This window comes from Rhyacophila brunnea, unplaced genomic scaffold (assembly GCF_057557595.1).
Source record: "Rhyacophila brunnea isolate RB1 unplaced genomic scaffold, BYU_Rbru_1.0 scaffold_7, whole genome shotgun sequence".
NCBI classification, from domain to species: Eukaryota; Metazoa; Arthropoda; class Insecta; order Trichoptera; family Rhyacophilidae; genus Rhyacophila; species Rhyacophila brunnea.
In genome coordinates, this window is record NW_028233339.1 from 24,066,679 (window position 1) to 24,089,647 (window position 22,969).

Genomic DNA, 22,969 nt, shown 5'->3' on the forward strand with positions numbered 1-22,969 from the left:
ACAGTCAACGCATGTCCACACCTGTAATTATTGCTATACAAGAAATGTAGTTTGAATGACTTCCGATGAAACTTTAAAAAAATCCTGCAGACATGACCACACTTAGGTACATGTTTATAAGCTAAAGTTAGTACATTTTCATATTATGGTTTCAACCCGCGACAGAATAATAAAAAAGACATTGGTGACTATATTTATATTTTGTTTATGGCCAGATAGATAGATATAACATTATTCTGGACTAGGCTTAATACCCCCTTTACACGTGCATGGATTTACTGGTGACAGTAAGTATTATCGTGGCCATAACATGAAAAGGTACGTGTAAACATGTATTATCCTGCAGTTGCAAGATTGCATGCATTAATAAAAAAAATCGGAAGCTTCTGAATTTTCATGCGACAGTTGGGATTTTGACGATCTGCGCCTGCGCAGTAGAACGATAGTGGCGAACCTGCAGGTAAAATAACCGATCGATTGTTACGACCTGTCAAATAGTACCACAAAATGACAACATCGCGTCTCGCTTACTCTTGAAGAATAAAATTGGACTATCCGCATTTTTACGTGTAAACAGTTATTGTTACGATAGTTTAAAATACGCACTATTGCTGCCCGTAAATCCATTTACAGGCGCTATAATATTGTACTTATTTGTATGACAATCGATAGATCGTAACATAAATAAAACGAAATACTAGTAGGTACTCTCTTCTTCCATTACGATTTATAACGCATGAGAGGTCTCATAATAACGTTATATACCTATGAATACAAAGAAGATAGAAGACAAAAGTGTATATGGCTTATTTATGGTATTAACGAACCCGCATACCCAAGCGGCATAAACTATCATCGATCATACGACTGTAGGTATCTCCCATATTCTTAATAATAAACAAAAAGTGACGGTGACCTAGAAAGAAACCACACAGTCTACTATAGTGACCGATCAACAGGTTTGCAAATCATCTCGCACGAAGCAACGAGAGAACAAAATTGAAAATACTGTGGAGATTGTAGCCAACAGACGTAACTTCCGTTATAAATGGCAACCAGAATGTGTAAATAATAGGTAATATTATTATATAATATAATGCTTCCATTGAAAGCTACGTAAAACAAATAAACTGTTTTATATCCACGGTTGCCAATACCCAGAAATAGCTCGTCCTGTGAAAATGCGAAAAGAATTGTTATTATTGTTTATTTATTGCAATATATCGTAATAAATTTCCAAGTCAAGTTGAAAACTATTGGAAAATAATATATTAATTATATTTAGAAAATATGTAGTCTGACGTTGTTTTGCTGAATGTTTGTTTGTATTTAGATGAAACAGAAGTTGAGTAACTAATTATTTACGTTACGACCTATTAACTAGATGATAATAATATGGAAGTAATAAACGGTCGATTATCTTCGCCAAATATAATAATTTAACTAATAGTCTTGTGTGTGAAATTTAAATTGGATGTGACAGTAAAGAAATATTGGCTATTAACTGACTGTCATGGCTGGTTAAGGCCATGCATTAGTTGAGGCACGGTCTAAAAAGATCGTCGCTAGGCGATGCGCGGATTGCGGGTGGCGGGTGAAAATGACGCCTGTCAAACGAAATATTAATTGTCATATAAATCCAACATACGTCCATTTTATGTTCTGTTTATTGTTCTATTAGTAACAATAATAATATATTCATTGACATGTTTTCTTTTTAAAGTAAATGGGTAACGTTTTTAGTCATCTTTACACGATTTTAGAATTAAATGACCCGTCGCCATCACGCAGCAAAGTGACGTGTTCCTCGGTCAACATTCTCTCAGTGAATGGCAGCGAGTCCAAAATTTCGTCGCCCGTACAGTTGAAAATTATTTGGCGTTTCACTGATGCGTCACCTTAACAAGAAGGAATTGAACAGGGGTGGATGCATCACGAGTGACAACAGATCAGTTGATATAATATACTTGTGGAATATTTGTTTTCTGAAAAATCTACCTCGTTTACTCTGTTCCCCACGTTCTCGGAGCCCCATCGCCCCCTCAACTCCCGCCACTGCAGCAAGTGAGGCAGAGGAAGATGTGGCATATGAGGCAGGTGAGGCATGTGGGGAAGATGCGGCATGTGGGGCAAATGCGGCAGGTGAGGTCTTCTAAGGCCGGTTCGCGGTGGACGTCGAGCCGTTGTCGGAGATGGGGGCGCAGTCAACGACAGCCTTCGCTGCGGCTTCTCCAGCTTCTTTCGCAACTCTCCCCTGAGCGCTTCCAGTTCACAACCGACATCGTCGTCTTCTTCGTCGTCGTGAACGATATCGTCCGTGAAGTGATCCTCGGTCGGGACACTCTCAAACTTCCCGGCGTCCACGCGAGTCGCAGATCTCGATTGACTTTTGCTGAGAAGCCTGGACAGCGGACGCAGCAGAGTCCTATCGATGGATCCAGAACGCGTCGGGATCTCATCATCCAGTTGCATATTCAACAGACTCCTCGAAGCTTCCGACATGTTTACACACTTAAAACACTCAAGGGACCGGGGGCATTGGGGATTTTTTTTTATGTATCACGTCACTTTGTCACGGTAAAAACGATGATTAATCCACACACTAATGACGAAGACTTACACTTTAAGTGAAAATTAAATAACAAGAAATATTTAAACATTTATTTCGATAACGTGGAACATAAAAAAAGAAACAATCAATCTTAAAGACGCGTAGAAAAAGGTAAATAAATAAACACGTTGTCGAAAAACATTCGGGAAGTTACATCTGCGAGTCACCGATTCGCTGGCAATTGTGGGGACTGTCACAACAATAGATTACCGCGGCCCGCGAAGTACGAAGTCGGAATACGGCTGTTCGGGCGGGCGACGGTGCGTGCGTTGTGTGCCAGACGCGAGGCCGCGGCGGCGAATCGAGCCGGCGATGAATGTTATGACACGACCAACACAAACCATGCGGCCGATCGAAACAACGCGATCAATTCTCGCAGTGCCACAGACGTCACTGAACACGGCTCACAGGCCACTCACTCTAGGAAGAATCGCGAAATCGTACGAGTGATAAGTTTGCATTCCCGATAAAAAAAAACGCGAGGCTATTTTAAATTTTTTATCGTTCCGCTACAATGTTACTGTGATTACTGATTAGTGATTACAAATATTTTTTGCCGTCGCAGGAAAATCCTGCGAGACAATAATTATTATTAGTAAGTGAAACAAATGCCACCTTTCCAAGTGTCAACTCAACGCAATAATATAAAACACCTCAGCACTTTTCAGTTCGAGGCTAAAGTTTCTTCATAACTAATATTTTTGGGTGTGGGTCAGTACTACACAGGAAGTGATTTATTTATTATCATCAAAATATATTATTATAAAAAAAGGTAAGTATTTATAATTATATTCAACATGTGTCATACTATTATTTATTTTTATAACGACCTGACCATTTCCGAATATACGAAATACATTTACGATTTTTTGAAAAGCTTGAGAAACGACATTTAGGAAAATTCCCCGTAAGCGTAAATAACATTGTGTAAAACATTTCTGTAACATGATAAACATTTTACATCGATTTGCTCAGTTACTTGACATTATAAAGATATAATAAGCAAGTGAGACATTTTATGTTTACTTTACATATTTTTTTGTTAAAAAATAATAAATACTTCAAGGATGTTTTTTTTGAGAAAATACGTCATTTTCGATTTTAACGTTGTGAATGTCAAATATAACAATATTACAACATAATTATCATGGTTAACTAATTAGTTTTAGAAATAAACATCGGTCATTAGTCATCACTATATTATATAATATAGCGAGAATATAATTTTATTGTAATCATGTGCAGTAGATAAAATCCTCGAGAAACATTCATCTAAATTACTGAAGACACAGTTTAATCTACCGAGTAAACCAATTATTTATATAGGTAATAATAACTTTTATAATTCTATATAATAGCGTTTTCCAAACTAGGTATAGTCACGACCCTGTATAAACTTCATCGAATTTTTCTGATTTTATAGTAGGTACATTTTTATTAGGTTTCCTTTGTATGTTTTATGTTTGTTCTTTACATACATTATTTGTGCATCACTTTAACTTTGACGTGTAAAGTTTACAATTATTACATCGTTGTTAATTTTATTTGACTTCTGCCGTTTATCCATATTGAAGGATAAACGGATATGGTTAACTAACTTATCCAAAATAGGTTTAAATGTTGTGTACACGTACTACCATCATACTACTGCAGCCATATACTTTAACTATGACACAATAAAAATTGTCTATTTGATTATTGTCTCGTTTCATCTGGTTTTGTGTTGTCTTGAATTTCAGGCCCAAATACCCAAAAATAATCGATCAACTCATTACAACATTGCATTTACGTGCCCAACCAACAAAAAAAAAAACGAAATCGATAAATTATTCTTCTTTCTTCTACTTTGGACGCTGGGGTCATTCCCATTTGGTACGAGGTCGATCAGGTCTTCCCGAACGTCAAGCGTAACTCTTTCATTCTATGTAGGTACATGACTCCATTTGCCAATGCCATTTGATACATTTTACGATGTAAGACCCCCCCTCCGTATAAAATATAGATTTCGTAATTGTATCTTCATACACTTTTTTTGGCCAGCATCGATTCAAGAACCAACAGAAATGCGTGTGAAGATGCCTTGCTAAATGTTATTAACTTATTGACAAATTATATTTTTTTAATATATTTAAGTAAGTACCTACTTATATATTATTCCACTTTTATGTTTAAAACCAAAAACTTGAAATTTCCACAGAGTATAGCAATTTTATTTTTCATTAGCAAATAGCAAATCTCACACCACACCCCATTTGCTCACATAGGGAGTTGCTCCGGGTAGCTAAATTATTGAGACACAATCTATATTTTCGGTACGATCCGCCATGGCCCGCCAAAAAGGGAAACGCTGGTCAACATGTACTGACTATGTTTCAGCGGCCAAATGCTATACTAAATAAATCATTTAAAGTTCTGTTTATATTTTCTTCGCCCACGAATTTAATACTGAGCGAACAAAACCGTTGTCTTGTTGACGTAGAAATAGTTGAACTGTTTGAAGTTGAAAAACATCACGACACAATACTATCTAATAATATGGTAAATGCGAATGCTACGATACAATGGAGTCGAGTGCTATTTAATAACATCTCTACACTCGCCGAGTAGTCTGCACTGATCTAACTATGTACCGCCTTTCCTTTCGCTACACCGATCGATTGTTTCGCGCGATATTTTTAAAGCCGTTGAGTAAGGGAAATGAAATGAAACCGAAACGCCCACGTGTCTCAAAATAATGGTGCTTCAATAAATGTTCGATCTCTTGGGAAGTGTTCAGTGAAAGCAAAGATACTTATATAAGAAGATGGGTGCAAGTAGTGACCGAGTTCAATAGTATAATAATATGTTATAATTGAGTGAAATCTAATAAAGGGAGCCAAAAAGAAAAAAACTAACAGTGACCTCCGACCATGACATAATATTGTGTTGTTTATTTGAATAATAAAAAAATTAACAAAAATTATATAAGTAGGTACTGTGAATAGACATATGAATAAACCAAAATAGTAACAGGTTTTAATTTATAATTAACGTAACCGGATATATCGGACAAACCGGAATTTCTACTGAGAAATAAAATTAAAAAGAAACAGATTTGAGACGATGCTTGCAAATGTTTTTATCCTGCAATCGATTAAATTCGATGACTATTAATAAGCGAAAATAATATCAGATTAGATACGTATTTATGGAACAAAACGACCGACCAGCTTTAAAATATTATAATTTCGCTTCAGATTGGGAAAATGTGTGTAGTTTTTGATTTGTGATAAGTAATTGTTCGTGATTTGTGGTAAGTAAATAAAAATAAAGATAATAATGTTATTACAAAGTCATTTGCAAGAATAGTGACGTGATGTTTTTTTATACTGAAGACAACACAGACATAGTCATAATAATGATAATCCAATCATTAACTTTCTACACATTTCAAAACAACATTAACATTTAACACATTGCAAAAAAGCGCTAATTGCACATGCACGGATACGCAGAAAATTATTTTTATGATCATCGCATTACACATTTTTTTAGAATTGATTATCTTACTGAAACTTGTGCCTATTATAGTAAGTACTTTTTTAGATATAAAAGATAAAAAGTATGCAGTGTATTAAAATTTGACAGTATCCTGGCCGATTGTTCGACAAAAATAATAAATAATTCCAAACAATGTACATGCTATGCGCTGATTACGATTTGTGGAATAGTATGCTTCGGTAGCAGTTCTATGCGGAATAATAAAATGTTAACTGCTCTTTCCTTATTGCTACGGTGACTATTCGTCCTATATTTGTTCTTTTTTTCACAAAGCCACGTGGTTAAACATTAATATTAACACAAAAAACCTCTCACGTATGATTCTGATATGGATAATTTCGATTAAAAAGGCTAGAATATAAAAAAAATCGGTGTGTGTACCTACTTATGTACGCGCATTAGAAGTTATACTTCTTTGGCGTAACAAAACAAAAACAAAACTTGAGATAACCTAGATTCTTCGACTAGCTCTTAATTATCTTGTTAAATTACACACTCAAGAAAATGGACCGCTTATTGGAACTCCGTTGGTTTATTTCTATACACTTTAACTTATATTACTAAATTATATAATTATTTATCGTTGTTTTTATTTTAAAGTAACAACTGCCACTATGACGTTTAAAAGTTTGTTTACGTAAGGAATTGCAAATGGCCGACAATAATAAATTAGCTGCCTAGGCAACGGAACAATTCTAAACTATAATATTATATTGTATAATCGTCACGATTGGAGTATCATACTGTGGCGTAATGGTAGTGCGTTCGGCTGATAACCGAACAATCGGTGGTTCGAATCCAATTGAGTGCGTTTATTTTTGTGTGAAAAATAAATTATGTGTTACATGTCACACGCCAAAAATAAACTCTGATATGATTTTCCAAACGCGCCTAAAGAAGTACAACTTCGAAAGGTTTCGAATTTGAAACTGAAATTTTAATGCGCCGCGAAAGACTCGCTACACCTACAACACTATGAGCGTCATGAAAATAAAGTTCTAAAACTACTGCAACGCAGTACGCGCCCGATGTAAAATGTATTTTATTTTGGAGTTTTCTATATCGTAAGATAGGTAATATGTCCTAAAATATGACAATGCCAGGCGAATATTGCGTGAAAAAGATATGCTGCAGTCCACGAAATGCGGAAAAATCGATTTTCCTAACGTATTGATTTCACATTCCAGTACAAGACCCTTGAAATTGTTTGAAACAAAACACATAACGATGAATATTAATTGACGAAAGTTAGACACTTATTACTCTTATTAGATTCCGACATAATATAAATGTGTTTATTGATTTGAGGCCGTTTAGCTTTAGACAGCCGGTTCCCAACATTTTGTAATAATTCACACCGACACGTAAAAATCGATAAGGCCCCGCCGAAAGCACAAATCGCACATAGGTAGGTGAATTTAACGATGTCTAAACAATATGGCTTCTGGCCAGAATAATAATGCCACTGACATACAGTCTGGAGAAAAGCGTTTTGTGAAACGACCCATTCCAAAAGGCCCTTGACCGATTTGGAATGGAAAATAAAAATAATTATTTACACCCTGAGCCATCGAAAATTTTTCGCTTATATCGACTATCATAACGCAGTACCTACTGACGAAACATATATATTACGTATAAAGATATACCTATTATATAATTTATGAAAAGTGCAAACGTGGTAATTTTTATATTGGTAGGTATACAGTTTTAGTAAGATTTGATAGTTTTTTTCATTTGGTCAATCCAAACTATTGAAATATTGGTTATATTTGTATCAAATAATTAGAATTAAATGGTTACTTTAGTAAAATGTACAGTGTAGTTTTTTTTCTCGTTTTAAAAGTCCAAACACTTCTAATGACAAATATCAGTATTGCACTTATCATTAAATAACCAAAGACCACAGCACAGACATACTTTTTGTGTAGAAACTAATGTTTGTTATTTTAGAAATACTGAAATGTTGGTAAGTATTAACTACCTACAATATATTTTTATCTGTTTTTTACAACCATATTGGTAAAAAAAACCAGTTAAGTACATAAAAAACACGAGAGCAACGTTTATAAATTCATTTAAAAAAAAACACAAGATTTACTTCGCACGTTCTATAGAAAAGTGTCACAACTGAAATATTTTCGTTTTGAAAAAATAATATTTCCTTGTCGAAAACCGTATTAAAGTTAGTTCCACGCATTGATATACTACTAGATGAGCAGTTCCCATACAAGTGTCATTTTAAAAATGTACCACAAAAGATCTAACGAATATCGTCTTATAATATTTCCTTGTCCACGCATTGATATACTACTAGATGAGCAGTTCCCATACAAGTGTCATTTTAAAAATGTACCACAAAAGATCTAACGAATATCGTCTTATAATATTTCCTTGTAGGTATAATGCGTTAAGACCGTTAACATGGATTCCCGAATTTCACCCGTATTGCCCTGGCTGTAAAACTAAATTTGCGTTCTTGGAATAGTGAACCTAAGGGTGTCTGCAACGCAAAACAGACAGAGCAAGTCATCATGCGCTGACTATTAGTTAGAGTAAGATGCAAGCTAGACAGGGCTTACTCAGTAAGTTTTAACAAAGGCCGACTCGCTGAAAATCGGGCGTCATTTTAAGAAGCATATGATTCATCCAGTAGTATAGCAATGGTTCCACGCTTTTCCGCGATCGATCTTATGACTTATGACTCTTCTAAATGGGAACACTCAACATTCAATTCCCGAGTAAAGTTGTATTATTTAGATTCAATACTGTTGTATTCTTGAGTCATATGCAGCAAATGGCATTAGTGAAATGTGTAATAATAAATTAGTATTACATATTATTCGATTGTTTTCTTCGGACGTCCTACGCAGCGGGTAGCATTGCATTCAATTCCGTTCAAAAATGTATCATCTCAAAATAATAGTTGATTATGTAGACTTAATCACACTACTTCAGAATAATATATCAAGCTCTTGTGATAAGTGATGATCCAGATACTATTTTTTAAACAGTCATTTTCTTAATTTCATCTCCTGGAAAGTTTTCGATTTTCGACTTACGACACTTTTATTTGATCAATGTATCCACAAAAATACGCAATACTTTTACCTCATCTAATTGTAAACAAATATTTTTATGTGACTTCTTTTGCACATTTTATGGTATTTCAAAACTATAATGTTAGGTATTTAGTGATTAAAAATATTATTTAAACCAACTGATTTAAGAGTGTGAAATTTTTATAACTTTGTATAAATAAGCCACCCGTACTGATTTTTTGTTAATTATTATACATACAGTTATTTAACATTCATTATAGTGGTGGTCTTGTTTGTGCATTTTCTACAACGTGTTTGTGATGCAAATTCGAAGCAATTACTTTTTGGGAATTTCATATTCGGTACGTACCTAAATATAGCTTTTTGAAATGCCACAATTTCAAACTTCTCGACTCTTTGAAGGAAATATTTATTTAAATATGTTAATTTCATACTTTCCCAGTAAATATATAAAATCGCAAGATACTTACAGAGATTATACAGCGCACAAAGTCTTATAGTTAACGTCTGAACAAGTTTAAAGACGCACTTAGTAACACAGAGTAAAATTAGAGTAAGATGGAATAAACTGGAACATAAGCGTTAAATTCACTGCCGTGAAGCCACCTTATCGTTGTTCGGCTTATAGATGATGAGCTAAACAGTGCAGTGGGTGGGTGCAATGCAAGAATAATTAAACAATATTATTTAATGGATGATATATAAATATGGTTAGCTGCGATGTGTTTTGTTTTTACGGTGGAATACTCTGATATAATAACACCTCGACTATCCAGATTATTCCCTTTACACTATGATTATAATAATAATGTATGATTATATAAAATTGAATTTTTCAAAAACTGCAATGGAAAAATGATATTCCAGTAAGTAAATTAAGGTTATTACTTCAATCGACTATCCGAATTTATCATTATCAATTAAGCCGAATAATTGGGGTGGTGGGTAATAATATGAATAGTACTACCGTTTAGAACTCAAGTGTGTGTTGTGGAGTCCTTCATTCGGGCATTATGATGTTTGGGGAGTGAGAGACAATAATATAACGGGCACACATTGATAACACAGAAATTTATTTTATAATTCCGCGCAGAATTATGTTTTATTACATTAAAGCATGGACAAGCATTTGTTTTATTACATTAGGACAAACATTGATTTTAAAACGATTCGCGATGAGAAATTTCACTTTTGCACGGCACTGCCAATTTAAGGGTTGATTCGTTTTTGTCACATTTCACAGTATTCACTTTTATTTATTTCACTCTTGCGTGGTAGGGGTTATACGATTATTTATTAACACGAGAAAACTACAAGAGATATACTGATTTATAAAATCGAGACGGGTGGAGTTTACTTTTTTTCTTGGTGGCCCCCTCCGTGAAGACAAAGGGGGCGTGGAAGACGTATCTCCTGGCTTCGCGGGCGAAATCGTACTACCAAACTATTTTCAACATGTCTACCCCCTCGTAAGGTGCGAGGCTTTTTATAAATCTAACGGTAATACTTTGCTTGAGCCGAAGGGCAATAAATACCCTCGGGTTCAGGTAATTTCATTTGTGACCGTCGGTCTTCAAAACTCTCCCCTCGCAAGATGGTTTGCGAGATGTTATTTTTGTTATACTTACTTAATATTATTTAGTAATTACAGAGGTTGCGAACATTTGCAGAGCTGGTCATTTTACGGGACGGTAGTCGTTGTTTTATGTAAAGTTCCTGATGTGGGATTGGCGACGTCTCTTCGCGAGGGGTGGTATTTGGTATCAATAGGTACGCACAGAAAACGGCGGGCTATAGCCGGATAATATCCTCTCTAATTAATATTCTTCATCTGTGGTTACAGTATTAATTACAAAGGGGTTAAAAAAAACGATTAAATCAATTTTATCCATACCTGCCAGTCAGCTCATTTTCTATATATACTGACTACATCTTAAAAAAATGTTATTTTATTACAGCCATGAAAAATGATAATAAGACACGATTATTGATAAATAATCACTAAAATAAATTATTAGACACCCATTGAGATAGCAGCACAGAAACTGCATTTGGACAAGAAGTAAAAATAAAACATGCCATTAGTGCCGTCTACTTGATCAAACTTCTCTTTTTCACACATTGAGCAGCGTTGGACGTACGTAATAGTACGTACAAATCTAGTGTAGATGCCTACCTGATATAAAGAAATCCATTGTTAATTATGAAACATTATAATAGATTAGGTAAACGATTACAAACAAAAAAAATAACAATTCACGCTTAGACAGTGTTGACTGATGTGTGACAAGTTTTACTGCAAATACATGCAGTATAAATAGCAATAGCGCCTGTACACGTGCATGGATTTACTTCACCAATAGTGTACTGTTTACACATAAAAGTGCTGATTGTCTCGCCAATCTCATTCTTCAAGAGTAAGCGGTGTTGTTGTTTTATAGTACTATTTGAAAGGCTGTGAAAATCGGTTAACCTCAAAATGAGTCTCTGCGCGGTATAGTTTCGCTTTTTTACCGACAGGTTCGCCACTATTCTTCTACTGCGCAGGCGCAGATATCGCAGTCTAAAGTCGCGTGAAAATTTAGAAGCTTCTGAACTTTTTTAATATATGCATGCAATCTTGCAATTTGCACGATATTACGTGTTTACACGTGCATTTTTTTTTGTTACGACCGCGATATTACGTACTGTCAGCGGTAAATCCATCCACGTGTAAACGGGGTATGACGCTAAGTAGGTTGAAGTTGTTAGCGTAAGAACCCATTAAAATAATTTATGGTAGAAATGATTATGATAACAATAATAAATATTTTATCAGGTTGCCAACTTTTTCTCTGCGTGTACACGGCTTTATGTTAAATCTAAATGACGCACACAATTTTGTAATCATCGCAAAACAAAATATTTGTATCTAACAATATTGTCCAGTCAGTGTTCCATATTACTTTGTATTGATTGATAGGCGTAATACTGTTTTACGTAAGTGAACGGAAGGCCATGTTTGAAATAATTTAGTCCATTGTCTCGGCTAAATGCGAGCAGACCACTCCACGTTTAAGATAACATTAATTTTTCATGACTTAATTTTATTGTCAATATAATAACCATTTTTTAAACTAACTACTTCTCAGGTCGAACTGGTGGAAAACTACTTCTATCTGGGACAACACGTCTATATGCATGGATGCATGTTCGATGAAGTTGTTCACAATATTCTAAGAATAATGTGTTTGAAAGTGACCTCCATTGTGGCTCAAACGAAGTGTATAGGTACTTGCCGTAATCATAAGAGAAGTCTTCGTTCGTCAGCATGGTATGGAAAAGAGCATGCACAGCGTGTGGACAAAAAACGAAACAATTGGATAAGGGAACACACAAAGGTACGCAATGTAATAGAGCTTGCTAAAAACCTTAAATGGAAATGAGAGAAAAATATCTCGAAAAAGAGGCAATTTCTGGTCGATTTAGTCATCCAGTGACACCAAGAGTCCGACCAACGAGATAGTAAGTTCTGCAGAAGAAAATGCAACACAATACACATAATCGAGAGGAATGGAATCGGCATGGAGAGACTTTTCAGTGAATTGATCCAGACTAATGATGACTTCTAACTAAAAAAACAGCTAAAATACCAGTTCTGCGGTTGATCATTGTCCGTAAGTAATGTGTTATTTTCATTATTAGTAAACCTATCGTGATTTTAGTATAATCTTCATTTCCGCTGTACTCTTGGTTGGTGGTCGCGGGTTAGAACCCCGTATGTTGTTTTTATTTTAATGAATGGCTAACAATTAGTCCTCTTGACAATATTCTCGTGTTAAAAAAATTTTATATCGTATAAGGCTCAGACGTCGCCTTGGAGTGAAAATGATGATTGGTATATTTTACTTTTTTATTGCTGCTTGTTCCCGAGCGTAGATGGGCTTACAAAATGCAGATTATAGAAATAATACAATAGAGGAAAGACTTCTATAGTACCACCAGCGAAAATCTAGTGGCACGCTATAATCCAATAAATATCACATTCTGATACATACATAATATTATTGAGGGGGTAGTTTGGTGTATTGTGTGAACTACCCCGCTAATATATTATTTTCAGACAGGTTGCATTCAATTGTAGTTGTAGATAATATGATATTTTATGGGTCTTTATGAAAGGAAACACGCGTGGGCATTTTTATAGTTTGTATTTTGTATAATGCACAATTACTTTACACTTCTGGTGATAGATAGACACACGGCAGTATATACAGGTTTATAACGATACGATTTTTTTACTTTTTACATTTAAGAACGGACGTGTATCTCGTAAGTATTTATATTGAAGTTCTGACATTTCTGACGTTCCTGTTTGCTTTTGTCTATGCTCATTTTTAGAGCATAGACATGTCAGTTGTAGAGTTGGGTAAAACCTATACAATTTATCTCCTGTTTTTTTGTGCATAACCCAATGATAAGCTTTATGACAACAATATTTATAAAAAAGAAAAATGTAGAATATTGTCTACCCATATTATTATTGAATTGATGTTACCGGGTGCCACTAAACATCGGTCGGTACTTCTATTCATTATAATATGGATTTTTTAATGTGGTGCCAGTGACTAGACACCATAACATTTACTGTTTTTTTTAACACCAAATACTTATGGTAAGTATGTATCTACGCGATGAGAATATTTTCACAATTCGATCACGTAAACGAATCTAAAGCTATGTTATTGAGATACAGTACCAATGAAAACACATTCTCCAGAGGTTTCTAAAGTGTGTCTCGATGATCTGGGGCACCGCGATAACTTCCCAAGGGTGTCTCGTATATTCGAAAATTTTAATAATTACAAGCAATCGTAATTCACGGTAACAATGATGATTTCAAATAAACATTTTCTTCTGTCCTTATTGTAGAAATTACATGTGGAGCCGATTAAGTCAGTAACGTCCCGTGGGATTATGCAGGGCATGCGCTATGTAGAGGTGGTAAAAATGCAACATTCTTTCAGAATATGTGTGTGAAAGGTGTGCGATGCTATTAAGGTGTACATACTCTAACTAAACGTCAGTAGGTATACCTATGTTGTGCGGTTCATAAGTTTAATTTATTTTATTGATTTTTTCGTTTAAGGCTATACTTCAGCTGGGGCACGGTCTAAAACGATCATAACTACGCGACGAGAAGATTGTGCAAATGACGCGTGCAGAACAAAACACAATTTGTCATAAAAAGTCCATTTAATGTTATGTTTATTGTTCTATTACTAATAATAATAATATATTCATTGACATGTTTTCTTTTTCAAGTAAATGGGTAACGTTTTTTAGTCATTTTACAAGATTTAAGAATTAGTTCCCCCGTCGCCATCACAAAACAAATTAACGTGTTCACAGCACGACTTTCGCTCTCCGATTGCCAGCCAGTTCAAAATTTCTTCGCACCTATAGTAGAAAATTATTTGCCGTTTCACTGAAGTACTGTCTTGAGAAAGTCGATAAGAAATAATAAAATACAGTATTCATTAAAATTAATTTATGTAAATACGTACAATGATAGGTGGGGGGGGGGGGGGTAAGTATGCTTACTCGCCACTGTGTTGAGTTTAGAATATTAATAGAGGATGAATATCCATACTTCGCTTCGTGCTAAACGTTTATGAGATCACCGTGATACCAAACAAAAATATTGGATAAGCACTGTTATATTCAAACACTGCCACAAAACAAAATATTCGATTTTATGTATACAATATATAATATATACTTACTCTACTCTATATATACTACAACGTTTTAAGTTGATGTGTATATATGGAAATATTTGCACAACAGCTCGTGTTAACAGTACAGAGATATTCAGATCATGTACGTTGGGATTATCGTTAAGTCGATAGTCAAATCAAATCTCTTAGCTCCCGTGCCACGGGTTTGCAACAATTACATTAGCATTGAAAAGGCTTTTTATATGTTATCTTATGTAACGACTTTGGTTAAATAATGATAACGATAAGACCTTTTGCGGTTACAGTTTACCTCTACAATAATATTTAAAAATAGATTCCGTGTCGGCCCATAACGATTTTACTCCGTACGGCGAAACTTTTTACTTTCCGATACGACTGTATTATATACCTAATAATTTATGTACTGGCAAAAGGTCGGCTTGAATTTCCTATGGGGAGCTATGACAACGTATTGCCATCTAGCCGATATCGTCTCTACCACTTTCCGTAGCCAATTTAATAACCGTGAAACTTGCTGTCAAAAACCTTACCTCTCCACCCAGTCAGCTTGGGAGCTTGGTCACTTTGCTATAATATACATAGCTGGTTTTTACATTTCTCTTCTTTCTGTATCTATTTCTCTCTCTTTCATAAGCACTCTTAAAGACTGTACACACACACGTTGCCAACATTATAAAAACGTCAACTCACCTCGATCCTCTTGGACAAAAATAATAAACATGAAGCTGTTGTTAGTGCTACAGCTCCTGATATTCCCGATTAAGCTCGGATTTGGTACAGGCTGGGGTTTGTATGGTGGGTTCATTGCGTTGTTGAGGAATTATTTAATTAGTAAGTACATTTTATTTTCTCTTTGCTTTTCTCCATTTTGAAAGTAATTTCAGTAAAATTAGATTTGAGTGCGTGGCAACTTTAGTCTAGGATAGTAAAGTTGGTCCCGAAAAAATTCTAGAAGGTTCTCCTCTTTCCTCGTCTATGGCGTCACTTGATATGACCGAATTGTATGGATTGTTGTTCCATACAATTCGTATGAACTTTTGATTGATATGGAAGTGTAAATACAAAGAAATATAAATTGGATACAAGGAACTACACCGAATGAGCTAAGCAGACCCTATTTTAAGAATTTATAAAACAATGCCCACCTATACTCATCCTCACGCAGGTGAATATATCAATGTCCGAAGTGATTTGGTTGAACAGAGTTATTGCCCTCCCAATCGGCATTACCAATGGCAAGTTAGTTCTGCACATTGGAAGAACAAACAACTGATACTTCCGATTTCCGATTTTATGAGCATATACCCGACATACCTACAATGAATGCGTTTACCTAGGTCCTAGACGTACACACTAGATACCTTACGGCTTACGCATTACATACATAAAAAATATAGATTCTTAAAATCATATAATATATACATATGTGATTAGTTACGTATCTAAAGATCTTTAGGTTATGTTGTAGATGTGCTATTATGACACAGTGAGAACACGTTATTAGAGAATGAGAGTTTTGCAGTGTCGTCGAGTAATGTTTATAAAATTGCTAAAATTTCACATACTTTTATTAAAGTAAAGTATACAGCATTTTTCGAAAAACTAGGTACAAACCAAGGCCTGAACAAAAACGAACCATAAGTGCGAATGAGAAAGCATTCAGAATGCTTATATCTCCGCAATATGCGTAGAGTAAGATAGAATTTCTACGGTTGAATTAAATATTTTTTGGAAACGTCGCCGGTAAATATTAATTTAATGATTACATACATTTAAAAACCGCGGGTATGTGTTGCTGAAATTTATTGTTTTTGTGTTAAATATAAAGTTAGTGGTAATTATTTTTAGTTATTTAGTAGAAAATATGTTTAATTATGGTTGTGTTTCAATTTGAAAGCCGTACCGAGAAGCAACATGCTGGTAGATATGACGTTTCATAGTTAAGTTAATAATAATGAAATCAAGTTCTATTGTGCGTTATACGCGAGAAACACGGCATCATTTTGCCGAACAATAGCCGCTATCTGAGGTACAAACTCTATTTTCTACATAGGTACGAGTACCTAATTCAGAATGTAACAAATATTTGAAAGCTTTTTTGTAGTTTTTGGGTGGTGATTTTAGTTTCAATATTAGCGAACATGTCAATTTTTGAGTATATTATATTTCTTTTTTAAATGTAAGTACGTTGGTACGTTTTTGAATGACTATTAGGTACTTATAGCGTTTTCATTCATCAATAATAAAATTATTGTCTGCAGTATTTAATGGAAATGGGAAATTTTCCGAAGAAGTAGACTTTAACATTAATGGCATAATTTATGAAATTCCGATTTTATCGACATCACATAGAATCTGAGACCTGGGTGTTGGGTAATTAATATTCTATACCTAGTAATCATTATTCATCATTCGGGAACCGGCAAATAAAGTCATTAATTACTCAAGTACCTGACTACGAAGTTTACCGTTTTGGATAATACCCTAATGGAAAACATAAAATAGTCCGTTAACAAGTCTATAAAATAGAGAAAATAAGAGAGGAGAGAATGAGCAATAAAAACTTTAAATGCCGTATACAACTGGAGCAACACTGTAAATTTTCTAAATTAATTATACATTTATTCATGTTCTCACATTAGTAGTTTTATACAAAATCTCAATATTTAATGCTTCTTTGATTAAAAAAATCTTTCTTGATTACTTTATTATATTATTATTATAATTTTAATATTCTTCATTCATAAGATATCTCCCTAAAGCTACTATATTCTAACACATTTTTGACGTAAGAGCATTTTTGGCCGAATCCGTTGGTCGTCTACCTACAAGAGTTATTTACAATACCCAGTACAATCAATACTACGTAAAAGTATACCATTTACAAGGTATTAAAGAAGGTTAAATGTAAATTGTACGTAAAACATTAATTCCCCGTGGCACAGTTCGCCGTGAGCTTTCTTATCGGAAAGAGATGACTGTATACTATACGGTCTGTATACTAATTTTATTAGATTCAATATGAACATTAATTAAATTTTCATAGCTGATTTTGGGAAAACCCATGAATTCATTAATGAAAACCTAACCTAACCTAACAAATAATCCAGTATATCGGCTGTTTTCAAAAAAAAAGTTTGCTGCTGGCTTCCTATAAAGTGTAAACCGACAAGAACCGTGTTTTATTTAGACATGAATTTTATGTCAGTACAATACGACCCAAAGAGGTTGGACGATCTTTAATATACGGCCACATATTTCCGATAAACATTTCACGGTGAAGTGTGATATGGCGAACTGCATACGTACAAGTTTCCGGACACGAAAATAAAGTGGTTACTTACTATTAATTCATTCTCATTTAATTTAATTCATAAATAATGTTTTAAAAAATATATGTTTATGAACACGTGGAGCAAACGAGAGTAATCATCTTGAGAGCAAAAATGACGTATTGCTGGAGACATCAAGTCACGAGATTTCTTATAAACTGATCACTGATCAGTATAGTAGAATCTTCCTTATTTATTACAATAAATTATAATCTAGATACTATATTATATAGATAAAAATATATAAATATGTAGATTATTCCGTGAAATGAATTTGTGTATGTATAATATAAGTAGAAATGTAGGCAAAAATGACAAATAATTGTGTCATGAAGTGAACTAGTTATTTACAATTTTCAAGAATAATAACGAGGGAAATTCTCAAAATATTATAAACGACGTGTTCGCCAAAACTGTGATATTGTATTATTTAATTTTATTTATATGCGACACTGTTTGTTTAACACATAGTAAATTAGTACAAAATTCTTGATTAATTGCCACGTTTATAATATGTGTTACAGGAAAAGGGACATACGTTTAAAATCACTACTTTTCAGAAGAGCCAAAAGATTAGGTTTTGAACAACTTTGTATTGGAAGTACTGGAACTACCACGTTTCTGTGTGGAATCTAATAATTCAGAGGGGTTGATTCGTCTTGTTGGTTAGCATGTTTGACTATTTTATTACCACGTTTTTATTAGCTCGAATTCTTGTTTGTACAGTACACATTTTCTCTTGTGTGTCCAGTCCTAGCAACTAAATTATTAATATATACGTGCATTACTATGGAAATCAATATCAAAAGTCAAAATGACATTTCAGTATTCTATATTTATTCAGTATTTCTATCAAGTACAAAAAAAAGTATTTATTAATACATAGAATCGTCAAGTTTATATGATTCAACAAACTTAGCTCCCTTTCCGTTCCACACAGATTTCATCTTGTTGCTGTTTTCACCAATGCCTTGGTGAAAAGTGTGTACATTTGAAAATCCTGTGCTTATATAGGTTCTGATACAGTAATGTTTAATATGACTTGCAGTGTGGTAACGTTGACCGTAGGCTTTTTAAATTCAGTGACATTTTGGGTCCTGAATACGATCTTACCGGGATCCAGCAAATGGACGATCCCGACCACAGAACAGATAATAAATAGAATACCAATAGGCTATATTCAATACGCCGCATGGTGAAGCAGGCTTTTGAATGTGTGAGTGTCCTACGAAAATGAAGCACGCATTATGCACGTGCAATAGTGTGTGTAATACACCAACATTAAATGAGCGTAAATGCATAGCTCGAGAGCAGTTTTCAGTATTCGACGTTAAACGTATTCTAGACACGTGTGTAAGTTTAACCTGGATTCATCCTTACTCGAGTCGGTTACCTGCTATCGCCTTACCCGTTGTGTATTTCAGTTCCCATTATTTCTGAGTTCCCTGATCCCGACTAATCCAAGATGGTTGACAGCCCTAATATAAGGCATTTCCAAGCATGCATTTTATGCACAAATATGTCAAATATTTTTACATTAATGAATACGGTGCTCACACTGTAACACTATATTTCACACGATAAATCTTAGTCTATTTTTATCATTTTCCCACCCCGACCTATCTACACCGCGATATTATTTTGACATGCGATTTTTAAAACTGTGTCCGTGCTGATTTTATCAAACAATTACAGCAAAATATCCGCGTGCTCCGACAACCTTCATTCGAACACATCGTCACTTTAGTTAAGTAGAAGGTACCCACCTACCTACTGTACTTTACTGACGTGTCAAGGTTCTGTATAAGTTTACCTGATAATAGCAATGGGTAGCAGGATCTTTATTACGACTATACTTCAGCTGGGGCACGGTCTAAAACGATCGTGACTGCGCGACGCGAAGATTGTGCAAACGAAGCGTGCAGAACAACATAACTTGTCATACAAATTCAAAATGCGTCCATTTAGTGTTATGTTTATTGTTCTATTTGTAATAATAATAATATATTCATTGACATGTTTTCTTTTTCAAAATCGGTAAAGTTTTTTATTCATCTTTACACGATTTAAGAATTAATTCCCCCGACGCCATCACAAAACAAATTGACGTGTTCACAGCTCGACTTTCGCTCTCCGATTGGCAGCGAAATTTCGTCGCACCTATAGTTGAAAATTATTTGCTGTTTCACTGAAGTATGCTCTTAAATTATCTATTTAGACTTTGCAATAGAATTATTCAATACCATGTACTATTTTAGTAGAGTTTCATTTCGCAACCTCAAAGGATTCCACAGTCAAGATAACGCACTTGCAACAAAACATCATGAATACGTAAAATAGTTACATAGCAGGGGTACAACCGAAGGTGAAGTGCGGGTGGAGTGGCGCACATAGATCCAACCGTTGTCTATCCCAATGACTTGATAAAAATACATCGAATCAGTATATTTCTTCGTTCTGTATCTGTGTCTACTTATTATTTCGTACTAGTAATAAATATAATTAAAAAAATCCGAATTGTATCTTAGCTTCGACCAGTGACGATTTGTATAAATAGGAACAATATAAATTAAATTAATCAATTTTTAGTAAAACAATATATTTTGTAAAACATTAAATTTATTTGTGTAAACCGATTGAACGGGTTTATGACATAATAATGACAAGTTTAGACTGTGCTTTAAAACGCCACTAAGTATTAAATAATATAATATACAGTAATATATATATATTTGTATTCTAAAGATTTCTGAATCATTAAAGTATAGACTTGTGAAAAATACTTACCGAGGTAGATGTTTGTCTAATATTTATTTAACTATATGGCGAAACAAGCACCTCTACTAAGTCTAAAAATCATCACTCAAGAAATAAGGAAGCAAAAAATATTTATGTATCATATTCGACTGCCATTATAGGTAACATCTGATTATGAATAATTGGTAATGATAGCAAATACATTGCCTGGTTTTATTATTTTTTTCAGAAAACTGAGGGCCTGCGCGTGCATATGGTGCGTGCGTGGGGGAATGATGACTTGGCAACACTGGGCTTGTTATTACATGGATACATGTGGTGAATTTGACGAGTATGACTTCCATCGCTACGGTAATTATGGTGATATGCGAGTAGGTATCTCGTACATAAATACGCATTAACTATTTTTTATTTATTCAACTAATAAGAATGTAACTCAATTTAGAAAGCGCTCCAGAGAGTATTGTAAGAGCCATTAGTTAAAATTCATCGCAATCGGATAAGATGCCTATAGCCTCGTGGTCAATGCTAGTGGGCGCGAATCCCGAGAGACGCAGGTTTGATTCCTGTTGGGTGTCGTAATTTTTTTCAATAGTATTTTTTTTTCTATTGGTTATATATTTTCACAGAAGTGTTTTCAATAAATACGTATGTATTAATGTTGTAAAATTGATCACATAACTTGAAGAAATCATTACTGTAGTACTGCTCCAGAACGCAGAAGAGAACCAAACTTATCACATTACGCATATATTTCTAAAAACAGATAAGTTCGCGTACATACATACAGGAAAAAGCTAATATAAAATGTATACGCAAATATTATATATTATACTCTATGTGTAATTTCGCACAACATACAAATTCGAAAAAAAAATGTTCAAAACTCACAAAAACCACTAATCACCGATGTGAATTTTATTTTGCTTATACATATTTATTTTACAAGGAAGGGTTTATTTTCCAATGAAAATACGCATCAATTGTTCTGATTTCAAAATATTGTACCTACGACGTGGTGGAAAAAAGAAAACCAACCATATTTTCTTGAAACACAAAAATGCTGATTATCACAAATATTATTGTGGACTTATCGGCATTTGGATATAGACGGTTTAAATTTAAAAAAAATCTTCCTGGCAGATATATACATAATATACTTGAAAACTATTGCGAGGTACTTAGGATAAAATTAGTAAAGTAAGGTTAAATGAGAAACCAAATAGTAGGTATAAAACAATGACTAAGTATCATAATAACCAAATCTATATGGACGAAATACCTAGTAGGTACCTATATAGATTTTGTTTAATTGGTTAGTACATGAAACGATGAGTAAAATTAATATTAAATTATTGCAAAATTCATACACGTTTGTTCTCTAGCGTTGGTCGATGCTTAATACTGGCCAGTAACGTTCACTACTTATACACAAATGACTCAATTTAAAGATGTTTTTAGAAATAAAAAATGAATTACTGTCACATCTCTACTTAAATAATTATAAGCTTAAGATTACCTTTATCAAAAAGCGTAATTTAAAGCAGTGTTTCCCGATCGCCGGTCTGCAGGAATTTTCTGCCGGTGCAAAAGTACCTAGTTGTCGGCCATTTTTAAAAGAAGAAGAATATCCATCTCTAGGTTTTCAAAGCCATTAAGTAATTATTGTTCGCATTTTCAACTACCTCTTCATGTCAGAAGACTTTCTCGTCCATGTCAGTAATAAAATAAACGAAACAGAGCAGTCGAATGGATGTCAATACAGCGCTTCGTCCCTCCGAAACAATACTGAAGCCACGGTTGTCAACTACTATTCTAGCAGAAATGCCCATCCAATGCAAAAGGACCACAAGTGCTAAAATCTTGATATATATATATATATCTCATATAATTCTACTATAAAAATACCAGAAGGCCATTAGGAAA

General features: G+C 34.2%; 1 protein-coding gene and 1 long non-coding RNA gene across 4 annotated transcripts in view; one reads left to right on the forward strand and one right to left on the reverse strand.

The window, feature by feature from the left end:
- The window catches only part of Arms (Ankyrin repeat-rich membrane spanning), a 133,403-nt gene that overhangs the window by 103,558 nt on the left and 6,876 nt on the right, over positions 1-22,969 (reverse strand). The window contains exon 1 of one of the 3 annotated variants that reach the window (XM_085958407.1): positions 1,999-3,006. The exons of the other annotated variants lie outside the window; for them this stretch is intronic. Coding sequence (XP_085814533.1) covers positions 1,999-2,502 — 504 coding nt within the window. The 5' untranslated portion in view covers positions 2,503-3,006. Of the gene's footprint in view, positions 1-1,998; positions 3,007-22,969 lie in introns of those variants that run through there. 3 annotated transcript variants of the gene reach the window in all.
- Positions 2,987-22,658, forward strand: LOC147064651 (uncharacterized). Its single transcript, XR_015071962.1, has 3 exons — positions 2,987-3,383; positions 12,345-12,869; positions 21,273-22,658. It is a non-coding gene; the product is annotated as an uncharacterized LOC147064651 (long non-coding RNA).